Here is a 19,055-nt window from a genome sequence, read left to right as displayed (position 1 = left end):
CGCTCCTGACATGACAAAAAAAATTGATGATGATGATGATAATAATAATAATCTTTATTTCTAGACCGCCCTCTCTCCCTGGAGGGACTCAGGGTCGTTTACACACAAAAAGGCAAACATTCAATGCCTCAACATGCGTACAAACACATCAAAATAATACAGGATAATAGATAATAACAACAATAAACTTACAACGAAAAAAATGAGTATCGAAATAAAAACGAAACAGGAGCAATCCACTAAGACATAGAACTAAAACATGGGTAAACGTTATAATATACACCCTAAAAGAAAAAGAAAAAAAATTACATTAAAAATGGCTGACACCAGTGGCTCATTTAAGATGTATCATAATAACCATATAATACAAATGGTAAAGCCAGCAATCCACTGTTTTAAAGTGACCTAGTCCTTCTCCTCTCCATACACTAAAGTGCGTAAGTTTTTAGAAGTTTCTTAAAGGAAAGGAGGGTGGGAGCTGTTTTTATTTCTTTGTGGAGGGAGTTCCAGAGACGGGAAAAGATCGCAGGGAAGGCCTCCTCTCTCGTTCCCAACAACCAAGCTTGTAATGGGGGTGGGACTGAGAGGAGGGTCTCCTCTGTATACCGCAGTGCATGCAATAGTCTGTACAGGGAGATGCGATTAGACAAACAGCCTGGATCCAAACTGTTTGGAGCTTTATAGGTAACACCAGCACTTTGCATTTCAGCATTTTAAATACTTTAAGTATTTTTTAAAAGTACTAAACATAATGAAATAGTTATCATTATCACTAGTGTTGTAGTCTCCTGCTTAGTTACTCATTATTATTATTATTAAACTTTATTTGTACCCCGCTAGCATCTCCCGCAGGACTCGATGCGGCTTACAAAGGCCAAGGCCTCAACACAACAACAGCAAAACAATAACTGTACAATTTAAAGCAAATTAAAACATAAGCAATAACAAAACAATACATCATTACGCAATAAAAAACCAGGGCCGGGCCAGTGATGGGTACAGGTTAAAAAGTGCTGGGTGTGGCAGGTGGTATGTTGGATTTCCGGGCAAGTGCAATGTGCAGAGAGTCTTAAACTCTAATAAAGTGCTTCTGGGACGTAGTGCTGGAGATTATCCTATTCCGGAAAGGCACATTGGAATAGCCAGGTCTTCAGATTCTTCCTGAAGACTGGCAACGTGGGTGCTAGTCTAATGTCTTTGGGGAGGGTGTTCCAGAGTTGGGGGGCAACCACAGAGAAGGCCCTGTCCCTCGTACCCACCAAATGCGCCTGTGACACAGGTGGGATCGTAAGCAGGGCCTCTCCGGATGAACGAAGGGAGCACGCGGGTTCATACACGGAGATGCGGTCACCCAGGTAGGCAGGTCCCAAACCGTTTAGGGCTTTGTAGGTAAGCACCAGCACCTTGAATTGGGTTCGGTAGGTAAATGGCAGCCAATGGAGCTCCTTAAACAGAAGGGTTGACCTCTCTCTGTAAGGAGCGCCAGTTAACATCCTGGCCGCCGCCCGTTGAACCAGTTGGAATTTCTGAGCCGTTTTCAAGGGCAGCCCCACGTAGAGCGCATTACAATAATCCAATCTAGAGATGACAAAGGCATGGACCACCCCGGCCAAATCAACCTTTGCGAGGTACGGTCGCAGCTGGCGCACAAGTCTTAGCTGTGCAAAAGCCCACCCGGACACCGCCGACGCCTGAGCCTCAAGCAGATCGTGTATTTTATTTGTTTACTGGTGTTTTTATTTGCAATCTACATCTTATGTTGTGTCCAAAAACTAGCAGCTATGTGCAAATTTTGTGCCTGACTAGTACTTCTAACACCTCACAAACAACAAATACATTTTTGTAAATTCCAGAAGAATCCCGCAATAATAAAAGTCTAACAAATTTGTTTCTGCATTGCATTTTGCTTCACTAGAAACCGAAAGCTTTATCCTGAGCTTCATATACAGAATCAGTTGGATTTGGTCCAGGATCCCTCATAAATATGAAAATCCATGGATGCTTAAGTCCCTTTGTGTACAGTGGTGGAGAAAATAATGTAATATGTGTGTGTGTGTGTTTATTACAGTCAGTAACCAGCACCTCTCTTTCTCTCTCTCTCTATATATAGTGGAAAATCAATTATTATTATCATTATTATCACTATTATTTATATCCTACTATTTATCTCTAAAAAACAAGACTCAAAGTGGCTCAAGCTTTGCTTATTTTCAAGCTATAGATGATTGATTTCATGGATGGAGGGGGACGACTATATACAAACACATGTTTTGCAGGAAGATAAATAGTTCAGGTCAGAAGGAAATGAAATCCTAAAGCACAGACGAGGACAATTCTGTTATCAGCAACAGCAATTTACAGAACAGCTGCTGCTGGTAATACAAAAGTATTGTGTGAAAGGACAGCGTTATTAACAGGGACTGTCTCTGCTTTTTGCGATCATTTGACCTTAATGTTTACTGCCCCCACTATCCCAAAACATCTATGCTGGTGGTTCTCAACCTTCCTAATGCTGTGACCCCTTAATACAGTCCCTCATGTGGTGGTGACCCCCAACCATAACCTTGTTTTCGTTGCTACTTCATAACAGTCATTTTACTACTGTTTTAAATCATAATGTAAATATCAGATATGCAAGATGTATTTTCATTCACTGGACCAAACTGGGCACAAATACCCAATACACTCAAATGTGAATGCTAGTGGGATTGGGGGAGGATTGACTTTGTAATTTGGGAGTTGTAGTTGCTGGGATTTACAGTTCACCTATAATTAAAGAGCATTCTGAACTCCTCCAGCGATGGATTTGAACCTAATTTGCCACACAGAACTCCCATGACCAACAGAAAACACTGGAAGGGTTTGGTGGGTATTGACCTTGAGTTTGGGAGTTGTAGTGCACCTATATCCAGAGAGCACTGTGGACTCACGCAATGGTGGATCTGGACCAAACTTGGCACAAATACTCAATATGCGCAAATGTGAACACTGGTGGAGCCTAGGGAAAATAGACCTTGACTTCTGGGAGTTGTAGTTGCTGGGATTTATAGTTCATTACAATGAAAGAACATTCTGAACTCCACCAACGATAGAACTGGCTCAAACTTCCCACATGGAATCCACATAACCATCAGAAAATACTGGGTTTTCTGATGGTCTTTGGCGACCCCCCTGACACCCCTTCGCGACCCCCTAAGGGGTCCCGACCTCCAGGTTGAGAAACACTGATCTATGCCATTAGGTAGAAAATAAAAGGCATTATTGTTGTTGTTGTTACATCTCAGGATAACACTGCATATCTGGCTAAATGGACAGAAGTATTTGGAAGCTTACAGCGTAACAACTCTTAGCTTTTAAGGTGCCAAAATACTCAAAAACCAATAAAACAGATAACTGGAGAACACATTCATTATTAAAAGTACATTTTTGAAAACAAGCCATTAGGAGCAGAAGTCATTAAAAAGAGCCAAATAGGCAGACAATATTGTTTCCAAGCAGCAGCTTAACATTCTGTTGCGGTTTATTTTTGACTATATTAACAATAAGCTGCAATGGGTCTTTATATTTTTTTTTCAATTTAGTATGAAATGGATTAATAAAAAAGCAGTTAAAAATACATCAAGAGCAGGTCTTATCATGACTTCATTTCATCTTATTGCACCACCTGACATCCGCCAGGAAGTAGCAGCCAATAGTGAAAGGACTAAGGCAGTGACATCTCCAGCCCATCCCTTGTTTGGGTATCAGCCAGCACGTCAATGACTTAAATCAAGAAATAGTTTTCTTAGATCTACAGAGACACTCACTGGAACACCTCAGCAAGCGAGAGTTCAAAAGTGGCAGGCTCAAACCCAGCACCTCAATCAATGGCTGATACCAGATGAGAGACTCCCCCCTGGTCACACAGAATATTGGGCGACTTGAAAGGCGCTGAACAGACTGCGCTCTGGCACCACGAGATGCAGAGCCAACCTTCAAAAATGGGGCTACAAAGTGGAATCCACGACATGTGAGTGTGGAGAAGAGCAAACCACTGACCACCTGCTGCAATGAGCCCTGCCACATGCATGATGGAGGACCTTCTTGCGGCAACACCAGAGGCACTCCAAGTGGCCAGAAACTGGTCAAAGGACATTTAATCAACTACCAAGTTTGCAAAATTTGTGGGTTTTTTATCTGTTTGTTTGTTTTGTTCTGTTAGAAATGTAATACAATGGTCTGGTTGCAGATGACACGATAAATAAATAAAATAAAATAAATAAATAAATTTCATCTTAGGAAATCAGTAGTACTTTATGGAGACTATTACTACAAATGCATCAAAAGGGGGCCAAATAGTTATACTGTTTAGCTAGCCACGGAAACCTTTCAGGTCCATAAATTCTGATTGTATCACCCTCTCGCCACTTGGTGGAGTGCTTAAACACATATAAATCATAGAACAATTGGCAGGAGACCTCGGTATGAAATAACCATATCAGCTTACTCGTGTAAAAGAGGGCAGGTTCTACCTGTCCTGTTGATGCCAATACAATAATGGTTTCCTGACATTGGGCGTTAAAATACACTCCAACCTTGCAAGCCCTCCTTTTTCCTAGAAGAATTATTATGCCAACCAACTTCCACTTATCAGTGAATTTTATAACACGAGCATTAGCTACTGCTAAATTAACTAGGATTTTCATTCACTGAGGATTTGAAATGGAGAATATTAAAATTTGGGTTTGAGAGAGTGGTTAAACATTAATTTATTTACAGTATTTATATATCGCTTTTCTCACTCCTAGGGGGACTCAAAGCGGTTTACACACAGATAATGGCAAAAATTCAATGCCTTACAACTACAATATTAAAGCCATACTTTAAACATAAATCATATTAAAAACAGTACATCATCAAATATCAAAACAGTTATTAAAACAATAAAACAATCTCATCAGTCGAGTCGCCGTTCCAGTCCTTGTCCCACTAAATGCTGCATACATCTATTGTCCGAAGGCCTGGTCCCAGAACCATGATTTTTTTTCTAAAGGTCAGGAGCAAAGGAGCAGATCTTACCTCCTTTGGGAGTGTGTTCCATAGGCGGGGGGCCACAGCCAAGAAGGCCCTGCTCCTCGTCCTCGCCAGCCCCATTTGCGCTGTTGACGGGAGCGAGAGCAGGGCCTCCCCGGATGATCTTAAATTGCGAAGTGGGATGTAGGGGCAGATGCGTTCGGACAAGTAAGCTGGGCTTAAATCGTATACAACTTAGTTAGCCTCAACCTTTGTTAAACAGTGGTATTCCAGCTATAAAAAAGATAAAAAAGGTAGTAAAGAGTAGGCATAGGCAATCCATGGTTCTAAATGGTGGTATAAGTACTTACAAAACTAGAGGGTGCTGGTGTTTTGCTTCTACAGTTTTGCTAAAGTTCTGGTGGTGAAAATTTCAGAACTCTAACAAAACTTTCAAAATTTCATTATTATTTCGTTATTGGCGGTTTTTATGACAGAACCAATTAGGAATTGCCATTTATAATGAAATTTTGCAAGTTTTGTTAGAGTTCTGAAATTTTCACCACCAGAACTATAGCAACACTTTAGAAGCAAAGCACCAACGCCCTCTAGTTTTGTAAGTTCTTTAGAAACATTTAGAACCATAGATTGCTCATGCCTAGAAGAGCAATGTCATCCCCAGATTTTCAATTTGCTCTCTGGAATTAAGACGTTGCTAATATCTTGCATCAACTCCTGATGGCCAATGCCCCATTATGACATAGTTAGTGAATACTACGTTCCTGTTAAAATGAGAAAGATAACCAAAACAATCAACGTATTTCAGCATAAATCTTCACAAGCTACACTAAAGTCCACAAAAACTCACAGTGAAATAAACTGATCTACTTTATATTTTATTTTATTTATGCCCGGCGTTACCTGGGTTATTTGAAAAAGTCAGTTTTTAATTGTACGAAATGCATACGGTTATGTGGGTGAACTACAACTTACATCATACCAGGTTTTAAGTGCTCCATCAGTACTTAAAATTTGTTATGTTGGGCAAGTTTGCTGTAGATGTGTCATCAGTGGGGTTCAGTGTGCTCTTTGACTGTAGGGTAAACTACAACTCCCGCAATGGTGAGTCAGTCCCCTCAAACCCCTCCAGTAGGTGGAGTCAGTTATGGGTATTCTGTGTGCCAAGTGTGGTCCAGGTACATCGATTTATCAATACGCCCCCAAATTTATCAATTTATCAATACAGATCCAACATCGGTGAAACTCACAGTTTCTATGGTTGTGGGTGAACTACAATTCCCAGAAAGGAACGTCCATTCACACACACCCAACCCCTCTATTAATCAAATTTAAGCACATCAGGTATGTGTGCCAAGTTTGGTCCAGATCCATCTGTGTTTGGGTTCACAGGGCTCTCTGAATATAGGCGAACAACAATTTCTCCAAATGAAGGTGAATTTTCCCCAAAGACCTCCAGTATTTTTTGCTGGTCATGGGGGCTCTGTGTGACAAGTTAGGTCCAGGTCCATTGTTGATGGAGTTCAGAGTGCTCTTAGATTGCAGGTGAACTATACATCCCAGTACCTACAACTCCTATGATGAATTCTCTCCAAGCCTCAGTTGCTGATAAATTCTTCTGTTTGCTGTGTGCCATAGAACAATATAGGAAAGATTTAAGGGAGAGGCAGTGGGCGGGGTCATGCAAATTCCACACCAATGGAGAGAGTAAGAAACACTGGAATGTCTGTGGTGGAGGAAAAATAGAAAATCTAGGATGAAATTGTCCCTGTATGAAAGCCTCCACTTGGGTGGTGGGCACTGTGGTGTTTATAGAGGACTTTGGAAGGGCTGTTGGACAAGTTCACGGTGCTCGCTATAACCTGCAATGTCACTGAAGGGAGGGCCATTCGTGTCTCCTAAGCAGTGGGAGCTATAGCTGTTTGTGGAGGCAGGAGCTTGTCTGTGTAAGTGGACATTCCAGCCACATACACACATACATATTTTCACTTTTATTACGTGTATAGATTTCATTATACAATATTATTTATCCAAAAATTAGATCTCTGAGAAAAATTTAACAAAAGAAGGAAAAACTGTTTGGGAACAGACTCCGTTTTAATAAAAACACAACAGCAACGTATTTATTCGGCAGACTCTGTTCACTCTCTATCCTCAACCCATTATTAATTACCTTTTGCATGGTCTTTGTCCAGCTGGTTGGCCACTTTCTTCCACTCTTCCATCTGCTCTTGAAGTGGGTTGATCAGACAGTCAATTAAAGCACTAGTTTTGTGGAGAAAAAACACAAAGAGGAGTCAAGTCTTGCAGGGAAATAGTCAATATGGATCTATCCATAAGAATGATATTGAATTTTCTGAAACTCTATCATCCATGTTGCCTTTTATAGGTTGTGATCCCCAGGATGTGCCACAATCGCTGTATCTGGTTGTGGCACAACCTGGGGATCACAACTGGATACAGTGAAGACATCTGCCCTTGCACTTTGCTACTCTGCTGCTGAATACACATGCCCAGCGTGGAATACATCTCATCGTATTAAAACAGTGGATGTGGCTCTAATATTCCAGGATGTCTACACCCAACACCACTGGAGAAATTATACTGTTTGGCCGGTATTGCACCACCTGACATCCATCAGGAAGTAGCAGCCAGTAATTAAAGGACCAAGGCAGTGACATCTCTGGCCCATCCTCTGTTTGGATATCAGCCAGCAAGACAATGCGTTAAATCAAGAAACAGCTTCCTAAGATCTACAGAGAAAATTGCAGGAACATCACAGCAAGCAAGAGTCCAAAGGTGGCAGGCTCAAACCCGGAACCTCAACTCATGGCTGATACCACATGAGAGACTTCTCCCTGGGCACCCAGAAGACTGGGCAACCTGGAAGGTGCTGAACAGACTGCGCTCTGGCACCACAAGATGCAGAGCCCAATCTATACTGTCATATAACTGCATTGAACTGCATTATATGGCACTGCAGATCCACAGAATACAGTTCAATGCATTTAAACAGCATTATACGGCAGTGTAGATGGTGGGCTTTGTTTGTAGCTAAGGTAGCAAGCTACTAGGTACTCCTCAGATAGTTTAGACTAAAATCTCCATCAGCTCCAAGACAGAATGGTCCAGGATTATGTGCAATATTATGAGCCCCCGGTGGTGCAGTGGGTTAAACCCGTGTGCCAGCAGGACTGAAGACCGACAGGTCGCAGGTTCGAATCCGGGGAGAGGCAGATGAGCTCCCTCTATCAGCTCCAGCTCCTCATACGGGGACATGAGAGAAGCCTCCCACAAGGATGATAAAAAATATCAAATCATCCAGGCGTCCCTGGGCAACGTCCTTGCAGACGGCCAATTCTTTCACACCAGAAGCGACTTGCAGTTTCCCACATCGCTCCTGACATGACAAAAAAAAATGTGCTACATAATCCCAACACTGAGAAGGCTTCACTATCCCAAATTTCTCAGCCAACATGCAATAGAAATTCTCACATTCACGAGAGAGATTCAGCAGATAATACGTATGAGCAAACCCGTTAAAATAATATCCTTTCATGGCCAGAATTACTGGATTGTTGTGAGTCTTCCGGGCTGTATGGCCATGTTCCAGAAAAATTCTGGAGACCTCACAACCTTTGAGGATGCCTGCCATAGATGTGGGCGAAACATCAGGAGAGAATGCTTCTGGAACATGGCCATACAGCCTGGAAGACTCACAACAACGCAATAATAGCCATTGTCACAATAATCTCAATTTCTCAATACTAGACGCCTTGGCTTTTGGCATTCTTCACCCACTGCTGAGCTACAGTAACACAAGGGACAGGAATTCCTGGTGTATAATTTGGAAAAAGTCTCGGAGCAGCAAGTCCAATTTCTCAGGATGGGCAGTGAAAATCTCCTTCTTTCACAAAGCCCGGTTTGTTTGGGGAGAGAAAAGAAAAGGGTGTTCCCAGCGACAGAAAGGCAGAGGCCGGCTGGAAACTGGCCCCAGTAAACAATTTCATCTGGTCCTTGAATGAAAAGGGTTGTGTACCAATTACTTCTTGACTTCAGTCCAGAAGCTAATGAAGAGCGATTTCCAAACTCCCGTCCGTGCATTGGCACAGATGGCTCACCTTGAAAACTGCCTGAGCTTGGACTCGATGCTTCTGTGCCGCATGCACATTCGGGTCAGAGCAGAACCAATTTCTCTGGTAGCACCTGAAGAAACGACAAAAGAGAAGGAGAAATAATATTATAATATTTTTATTTCAAATAGTGTTTAAAGAAAGAAAGTGGCATTTAAATCACAGGTTAGAACAGTGATTTTCAAAATGTGGGTGTAGTTTGGCTTTAATTTGCAATATCCTCAACAGGGAACGATTCTCTTAGTCCAGCATTTGGAGACTCACAGGTTCGGGATCACTAGATAAGACAAATTTGACTCACAACATTAGTTTTCTAGGCCTGATTTATTCATTTATTTACTACTAGCCGTCCCCTGCTACACGTTGCTGTGGCCCAGTCTGTGTGTAAGTGTTTTGTGTGTGTATATATGTGTATATACATATATACGGCGCTCCATGCAGTCATGCCGGCCACATGACCTTGGAGGTGTCTACGGGCAACGCTGGCTCTTCGGCTTAGAAATGGAGATGAGCACCACACCCCAGAGTCAGACATGACTGGACTTAATGTCAGGGGACTACCTTTACCTATATATGTATATGTGTGTATTTATATGTTTGTGTATATGTGTATATATATGTGTGTTTGCGTATATATGTAGTTTTCTGTATGCGTTGTAATGTCTTTTTTGTTTTTGTGGCTTTTTATGTCTCTTCCACTGTGTTTTTCAGTGTTTTTATGAGTGATGGTCACTCATTGGCCTGATAGGTGTATTGTGTCCAAATTTGGTGTCAATTCGTCCAGTGGTTTTTGAGTTATGTTAATCCCACAAACGAAAATTGCATTTTATTTTTTTTTCCCTATATTTATATACCGCCCCTCTCAGCCCGCAGGCAACTCAGGGCGGTTTACAGTCAGCACCAAGACCAAAAAATACAATTAAAACATTAATATAAATATAAAACAAGTAAAAACAATCAAAAACATATATCATTAGTGCCTCCTTGTTAAAAACAGTGTCCAGTCACATCGTCCAGTCGTTCCATTTGCCTATGTCTGTTACATTGCATCTGCACACGCTTGCTCAAAAAGCCAAGTCTTGACTTTTTTCGGAATGTTAAAAAGGAAGGGGCCGATCTGATATCCCTAGGGAAGGCATTCCATAGCAGGGGGCCACCACTGAGAAGGCCTTGTCTCTCATCCCCATCAGATGTACTTGAAACAATAGTGGGATCAAGAGCAGGGCCTCCCCAGACAATCTTAAAGTTCTGGATGGTTCATAAGGGGAGATGTGTTCGGACAGGTAAGTTGAGCCAGAACTGTTAGGGCTTTATAGGCACTTTGAATTGTGCTCAGTAGCAAATTGATAGCCAGTGGAGCTGGTGCAGCAGAGGAGTTGTGTGCTCCCTAATACTAATCAAGGTGGCCATTTGCAACATTCACAAGCAGACGAGAGTTCTTTCTCCCATGCTGGACATTCCACAGATATATAAACCTCACTTGCCTAGTTTCCAACAGACCTCACAACCTCTGGGATGCCTGAGAATACTTCTGGAACATGGCCATACAGCCAGGAAAACTCACAGCAACCCAATGCTGTTCTTAAAATCAGTCTTTTTTTCAATATTTCTTGGAGTTCATCGGTATATTCATAGATAGAACACAGGCCTTTCTCCCCGCAGCTGAAGATATATAAACCTTACTTTTAATACTGGTAGCCAGAACAAAACAACCACCATGTCAGACTACACAGAGAAGCCATTGAAATCCACAACCATGTGGACAATTTCAACAGAAAGGAGGAAACCATGAAAATGAACAAAATCTGGAAACCAGTATTTAAAAATCTCTAAAATTAAAACAGCAAAACAGCAGAGAGGAAACAATCAGGCACATCTAATCACCTCTCAACAAAACATTGCCCCAGGCACTGTCAGGCCATCAAATGCCAATCAAGATGGTCAGTTGAAACATTCACACCTAACTCCAACGGACAAGAGTTCTTTGCCTCACCCTGGTCATTCCACAGATATATAAACCCGTTTTCTTAGTTCCAACAGACCTCACTACCTCTGAGGATGCTTGCCATAGATGCAGGCGAAACGTTAGGAGAAAATGCCTCTAGAACATGGGCATATAGCCCGAAAAAACCTACAACAATCCACTTACTTGCTTCGTTTCCAACAAACCTCACAACCTTTAATGATGCCTGCCATAGATGTGGGCAAAACATCAGGAGAGAATGCTTCTGGAACATGGCCATACATCCCAGAAAACTCACAGCAACCCAATGCTGCCCTTATTTTGTAATTGTTGCATTTTCAATTATTTTCGACCTCATTGTTATCTGGACTGCATCATTTTGTTGTGAGGCACTAGGAGCTCCAAACCTTGGACGCCAAGGTGGGACATGCATCAGACCCAGCTAGCCATTTAATCTAAATTCTACACTAAGCAAGAAAATAAGGGAGATTTATTGGAGCATCTGCATCCACATAGAAGTCTCACAGAGTTCTGCCAAATCACTACCTGTGAAGAATCAATTTATACAATTATCTTTGGAGATCTTCACAATAACAAGGATTAATCTGGGATTTAACAGGAGATCAATACTTGGAAATCCGGCTCCCTATCGTGTGAACTATATGTAATAGTTCACACACATAAGTCATTTTTTAAAAGTCATCCATTTGCCCACAGTCACTTTCAACAGATCAAAAACTTTTAAGACGTTGCAGTGGCACAACCCTTGTGCCAAAAGGTCAGCAGTTCGAATCTGAGCTCCAATCTGTCAGCTCCAACTTCCCACGCAGAGACATGAGAGAAGCCTACAACAGGATTGCAACACATCCTGGTGTTCCCTGGGCAACGTTTTTGCAGACAGCCAATTCTCTCACACCAGAAGAGACTTGCAGTTTTTCAAGTTGCTTCTGACACAATAAAAAAATAGCCTTTAGAAACAGAACCGCAAAACTAGCTGTTTATAAATATGCCACCCACTCAATTGTTCAAGCATCACAATAATATTCAATTCTATTTTCCATTTTGTTGTGTTGCAAACAACAAGTACCAGTTTGGTTTTGTTTACTTGACGTTTCCTCTACTAGAACAATATTTTGGATCTACACTGCCTTGAATGTCTGATGCCAATTAAATCTATTGCCAATTGTAACAACAATAAAATGTGGAAGGCACTGTGCGGCTATAAACAATCTGTACACACCTGTGTTTTCAGTGCAAATAAGATTAAAGGAATGGAAACATGTACACAATAAATGCTATAATACCTAATACGGCACTGGGTCCTGTAAAAGCAGAAGCACACAATATCCAGTTTTTGGGTTATTGTAGGGTTTTTTGGGCTACATGGCCATGTAATAGAGGCATTCTCTCCTGACGTTTCGCCAGCATCTATGGCAAGCATCCTCAGAGGTAGTGAGGTCTGTTGGAACTAGGAAAATGGGTTTATATATCTGTGGAATGACTAGGGTGGGACAAAGAACTCTTGTCTGCTGGAGCTAGGTGTGACTGTTTCAACTGACCACCTTGATTTGCATTTGATGGCCTGGCAGTGCCTGGGGCAATCTTTTGTTGAGAGGTGATTAGATGTCCCTGATTGTTTTCCCTCTGTTTTTTTGCTGTTGTAATTTTAGAGCTTTTTTAATACTGGTAGCCAGTTTTTGTCGCTCAATGTCAGCCAACCTCTGAGTGATGATCGGTAGAACAGTGAACAGGTGTTGTATCTACCTTGTAAATGGTAAAAGTTTTTTCCTGACTCTGGGGGTTGCTGCTCATCTCCATTTCTAAGCCGAAGAGCCGGCGCTGTCCGTAGACACCTCCAAAGTCACGTGGCCGACATGACTGCATGGCGCGCCATTACCTTCCCACCACTATTGATCTACTCACATTTGCAAGTTTTCGATTTGCATGTTTTATCAGAAGCTGGGGCTAACAGCAGGAGCTCACCCCGCTCCCTGCATTCGAACCTGCGACCTTTTGGTCAGCAAATTCAGCAACTCAGCACTTTAACCCACTGTGCCAACAGGGGCTTCTATCTACCTTGTAGCAAAGACAAATATATTATGCAAAAAAAATGCAAATTCTCACTAATATGCATACAAATGCATACATAAACACAATAAAAATGTTTAATTATCCATATTAATGGTAAGGATCCTGCTTTTACAATAATTCACAAATTTTGGGTAGCTAGATCACTGCAAACCACCTTTTTCTCATTATCCATGAAAGCACAATCCAATAAGGACGTGTATGAACAGTGTCTCCAGCAATGACTATTCCAGCTTCTTTTTTTCCAGAGTGCCTGTTTGCATCTCATCCCACAGTTGTTCTATATTTTGTGGGGGGAAGAGAGAGGTGTTTTTTCCATTTACCAATTCACAATGGACTCCAGGGTTTTCCAACATTTTTGTGATGCAAAGAAAGGCCTCTTGCAGAAGTGCAGAGGACTTGAAACCAGTAGATGGTGCAGTTCCCAAAGAACACAAGCCTTGGAAGAACTGCCTCCATGAATCAGTGCTTATGATGCCCATCCATTCTTGAAAAGAGAAAGATCACATGGCACGATGGAGACAATCAACCCTTGTACTTCACATTTGATACTGGACCTCTATGTTGCTTTTGAACTTGGGAGCAGTTACTATGGTCCACAGGCACTGATGAAACAGCCTTCCCCAAACCTTTTAAATTCAGCCACACCAATAGATTGTGTATTGTATATATCAGTTCCCAACCTTTTTTTGACCAGGGACAACTTGACCAGGGAACACTCTCCAACATTAGTACCAAAAGTGTTATGAATCAGTTTTTGGTCAACTTTAGATTCAGTGGTCCACCTCTAATGGAGGCTGACTGTAGAGTTATGCTATAGGATCTAGATAAGTACTTCCCAACTTTTTTTTGATCCAGGTCCACTTTGACCAGGGACCACTCTCCAACATTCGTACCAAAAGGGTTATGAATCAGTTTTTGATCAACTTTAGATTCTGTTTGGTTATTTGGGGTGCCAATTCAGAAAATGGCATTGGATATACCACATCAGCTCTAGTTTCTGATGCAGAATATATACTATCCAATAGTCACCATCTGCTCGCCCACAGAAAACCGTATTTAAGTTTTTGGTCAATTTTAGATTTGGTTTGGTTATTTGGAGTGCAGATTCAGAAAATGGCATTGGATAGACCACATCAGCTCTAGTTTCTGATACAGAATATCTGCTATCCAATAGTCGTCATCTGCTCGCCCACAGAAAACCGTATTTAAGTTTTTCGTCAATTTTAGATTTGGTTTGGTTATTTGGAGTGCAGATTCAGAAAATGGCATTGGATAGACCACATCAGCTCTAGTTTCTGATACTGAATATCCAATAGTCATCATCTGCTCACCCACAGAAAACCGTATTTAAGTTTTGGTCAATTTTAGATTTGGTTTGGTTATTTGGGGTGCCGATTCAGAAAATGGCATTGGATAGACCACATCTGCTCTAGTTTCTGATACTGAATATATACCATCCAATAGTCACCATCTGTTCGCCAACAGAAAACCATATTTATCGGCAATATAATATGGTTTCACGAGACCAGTTGCTCTTGTTGCAACGGTGTAATAACGACGAGGCCGTGGACCATATTTTAGATATTGTGGACCACTGGTGGTCCACAGAACACAGGTTGAGATATATATATATATATATATATATATATATATATATATATATATAGTTGTTCATTTGTTCAGTCATCTCCGACTCTTCGTGACCTCATGGACCAGCCCACGCCAGAGCTCCCTGTCGGCTGTCACCACCCCCAGCTCCTTCAAGGTCAGTCCAGTCACTTCAAGGATGCCATCCATCCATCTTGCCCTTGGTCGGCCCCTCTTCCTTTTGCCTTCCACTTTCCCCAGCATAATTGTCTTCTCTAGGCTTTGCTGTCTCCTCATGATGTGGCCAAAGTACTTCAACTTTGTCTCTAGTATCCTTCCCTGGTGAGACATACATACATACATATAACTTTCATAGAATCAAAAGAGTTGGAAGAGACCTCAATAGTCATCCAGTCCAACCCCTACTGTCATGAAGGAAAGGCTCAATCAAAACCCTCTCAACAGATGGCCATCCATGCTCATAGTCATTAGCAGGTTCATGGAAAAATAGAACTAGAGAATCAGAGCCTCCTAGAGTTGGGAGAAACCCCTCCTATGGGCAATGTTTGATTAAACCTTTTAATAGGCTGTGACCTGCCTTTCACCTCAACCGTAAGAGAAAAAGATCTCCTCCAAGTCTTGCTGGACTTCATATCTCAGTAGTCTCCAGCTCACTTAGCCAACGATTAGGCATGATGGGAGCTGTAAATTCGGCAACAAGAAGACACTTCTATCTATGATGCTGATAGGACTGAACTGAACGGGCCAATGATTTGACTTGCTATAGTAACAGCTTTCTAAATTCCAAAAATTACACTACAAACTAGCATAGTGGAGTATCGCGAGTAGGTGTAGCCTAGACATAATGACTCACAAGTAATGTAGTTATCTATAGTTGGAGGGGGAGTGATGAGGACGTAACACATTTCCAAAATAATATACCAAGTGGGAACAGTGTCAGCCTCAAAGTAGATGATACGCTCAGCGGGTTGTGAGAAAAGATATTTCTAAAAGTGGTAAAATATGGGTGTTTTATCACAGCACATGCTTTTCAACACCAACATAATGTAACTCGAGAGTGTTTTGTTTCGAGATTAATCCTTGGAAGGAAAACATGGTCTTAATCTGCAAATATGACAACTAAGGTGCATATCCCTAAGGAAATCTTCTTGCAGAAGGGGAAATGGTTTATTCACAGGGAATATGGGCTGTCTTTAATGCTTATTTTGATATTTACGATAAAGTCGGGGGTAACATTAAACAATATAGGGTTTAACAGGTTTAAAGGGAAATTGTCACACATAAATGTTCCCAATGGAAGCAATTCACCTTCTTAGATGAGGAAAATAGTGGTATAGGTAGCTAAATGGGCCTACAGCCACTAAAACAGATTCATACGAGGCTCCGAGGTCACATTATCAACTTGTTTTAGAGGCGGTTCGACAGGATGTTTGCAACTTTTGTTGTTGTTTTCTAATCAATATCTAAGTTGATTAAGTTGAATTTGTATGTAAATAGGAACAGGTAGTTTTTAAAGTGTAACTCCAGCCATACACACACACACACACACACAATAATGTATTGTCGAAGGCTTTCATGCCCGGAATCACTGGGTTGTTGTAGGTTTTTCGGGCTGTATGGCCATGTTCTAGGAGCATTCTCTCCTGACGTTTTGCCTGCATCTATGGCAGGCATCCTCAAATGTTGTGAGGGGATAGTGTGCTTTCTGAATTGTTACCAGAGAGTTCCCATGATAAGGAACATGAAAATAGCTCCGCGCCTGGCCCAGCTGCAGAAGTTAATGAGCAAATAGATAGACGGGAGGAGATCAGTCAAAACAGGAGAACCAAACAGTGGCTTCAGTGATCTGCCAGGCTCCAAGAGAAAAAGATAAAAAAATTCTCAGCTAAAGCAAAACCAATTTCTGAGTGCTAGAGACATAGCTAACGAGGAGATAAAAGTCCCAAGTACAGGATATGTAGTCTGATGATGCATCGTTTGGAATCAAGTCAAGACCCTATCCTTGTTCATGGAAGCTTTGCTTGGAAAATTCAAGTTTTAAGTGCCGTTTCATGGTTTTGTTCTATGCTTTTATATTCATGCCTTGGATTCATGTTTCGTGATTTCTTGCATTTTAATTGGGAAGTTTTACTTTGTTTTTATGTGCTTTGCTGGACTATTCCTCTGGACTACTTTGTTCCTGCTTATCTTCCTACCTAACTGGATTTATCTATTTCTTTAAAGTGTTTTTAACCTTACTGATTTTTAATTATCTTCAATAAAAGGATTGTTTTCCATCCAACGGTGTGGTGTTTAAAGACAGAGGGTTTTTCCTGTCCTGGAGTGCAACACTATCCCCACTCCTCCAATCCTAAGAAAAATAGTTACAGCTCTAATCACAGCAGTCCTGTTTGTTCCTCTGACACCAGGGAATGGCTTCAACCCAGTTCCATGTCACAAACAGCAGCAATCCCATTTGATGCAGGCAGCCATGAGCTTTTCGTCTACCCCACAAAGCCTTCTTGCATTTAGGAAGCTGCAACCAAACACAGCATGGCCTTACTAAACATGTGAGCAGAAGAGGGCAAATGGCATGCATTGGTATGTGCAGATACGGAGCAGGCTGTTCCAAGTGAGCAGGCATCTGCCGCAGATTGGGGTGGGGGAGGCGAGGGGGGGGGGGATTTCATGCTCTCATCAAAGCAAATTTGCCGCAATAGCAGTTATGCATCCCAAATTCCTGTTTGAATGTGAATGTTGTCAAGGGCCTAATTAAAGGCGAGAGAGGGAGAAAGAGAGGAAAGTGGGGAGGAAAAATCAGCATGAATTCAAAGACTATGTAACACTCTTATCTATGTGCTCACATGGCCATGCGCCAGGGGCAAGACAACAGCCTCAGCATCATCACTGCTATCAGCATCATCATGGTATTATTTTTTATATCTCGCTTTCTTTTCTTAAATGAGACTCAAAAGTGGCAAAAACATCTGCTGAATAGCTTCTGCCAATACTGAGCTGGACAGATGTGAACTTTGATTCCGCATATGCTGGCTTCATGAGATTTTCCCCCCAACCCATTGGGGTTTAACCCCTGGTGGCGCAGCAGGTTAAACCGCTGAGCTGCTGAACTTGCTGAACGAAAGGTCAGCGGTTTAAATCCAGGGAGTGAGATGAGCTCCCGCTGTTAGGCCCAGCTTCTGCCAACCTAGCAGTTTGAAAACATGCAAATGTGAGTAGATCAATAGGTACCGCTTCTGCGGGAAGATAACAGCGCTCCATGCAGTCATGCTGGCCACATGACCTCGGAGGTGTCTACGGACAATGCTAGATCTTCAGCTTAGAAATGGAGATGAGCACCACCCCGTAAAGTTGGACATGACTAGACTTAATGTCAAGGCGAAACCGTTCCCTTTACTATCAGGGCTCCATCTTGGAAACTTTAAAACATTAACTAAAACAACAACCCCTTAATTATAAACCTGTCATGTGTCTTATAAAGCAGACAGTGCTACCTACAGCTTAATACAAATAGACCTTTTCGTTTAAGCTTTTAGTTACAATAAAAATGCATAGATCACTTATCCACGCCTTCATGTTCTCCTTTGATTGCTCAGCAATGAATGGGTTGAAACAGTGTTTCTCAACCTTCCTAATGCCGTGACCCCTTAATACAGTTCCTCATGTTGTGGTGACCCCCAACCATAAATTATTTTCATTGCTACTTCATAACTGGAATTTTGCTACTGTTATGAATTGCAACGTAAATATCTGATATTCAGGATATATTTTCATTCACTGGACCAAATTTGGCACAAATATCCAATATGCCCAAATTTGATTTTTCATTTAGGAGTTGTAGTTGCTGAGAATTATAGTTCATCTACAATCAAAGAACATTCTGAATTTCACCAATGATGGAATTGAACCAAACTTGGCACACAGAACTCCCACGAGCAACAGAAAATACTGGAAGGGTTTGGTGGGCATTGACCTTGAGTTTTGGAGTTGTAGTTCGCCTCCATACAGAGAGCACTGTGACTCAAACAATGATCATTGTGAACCAAACTTGGAACAAATCCTCAATATGCCCAAATGTGAACACTGGTGGGGTTTGGGGGAAATAGACAGTGACATTTGGGAGTTGTAGTCATTGGGATTTATTGTTCATCTATAATCAAAGAGAATTCTGAACCCCTCTAATGATAGAATCAGGCCAAACTTCCCAAATACTGTGTTTTCTGATGGTCTTCGATGACCCCTCTGACCCCTCC

The 19,055-nt window shown here is 41.7% G+C and overlaps 1 protein-coding gene across 13 annotated transcripts in view; it reads right to left on the bottom strand.

Moving 5' to 3' along the window:
• MTSS1 (MTSS I-BAR domain containing 1) overlaps positions 1-19,055 on the bottom strand; it is a 240,799-nt gene that overhangs the window by 56,964 nt on the left and 164,780 nt on the right. For all 13 annotated transcript variants that reach the window (XM_067467292.1, XM_067467300.1, XM_067467293.1 and 10 more), the window contains exons 4-5: positions 9,132-9,216; positions 7,184-7,275 (exon numbers count right to left, since the gene is read on the bottom strand). In XM_067467292.1, coding sequence (XP_067323393.1) covers positions 7,184-7,275; positions 9,132-9,216 — 177 coding nt within the window. The remainder of the gene's footprint in view (positions 1-7,183; positions 7,276-9,131; positions 9,217-19,055) is intronic.

The sequence above is a fragment of the Anolis sagrei genome, chromosome 4, assembly GCF_037176765.1.
Source record: "Anolis sagrei isolate rAnoSag1 chromosome 4, rAnoSag1.mat, whole genome shotgun sequence".
Classification (NCBI taxonomy): Eukaryota; Metazoa; Chordata; class Lepidosauria; order Squamata; family Dactyloidae; genus Anolis; species Anolis sagrei.
Note: the sequence above shows the minus strand (reverse complement) of the source record. Positions and strands in the feature narration are given on the sequence as shown.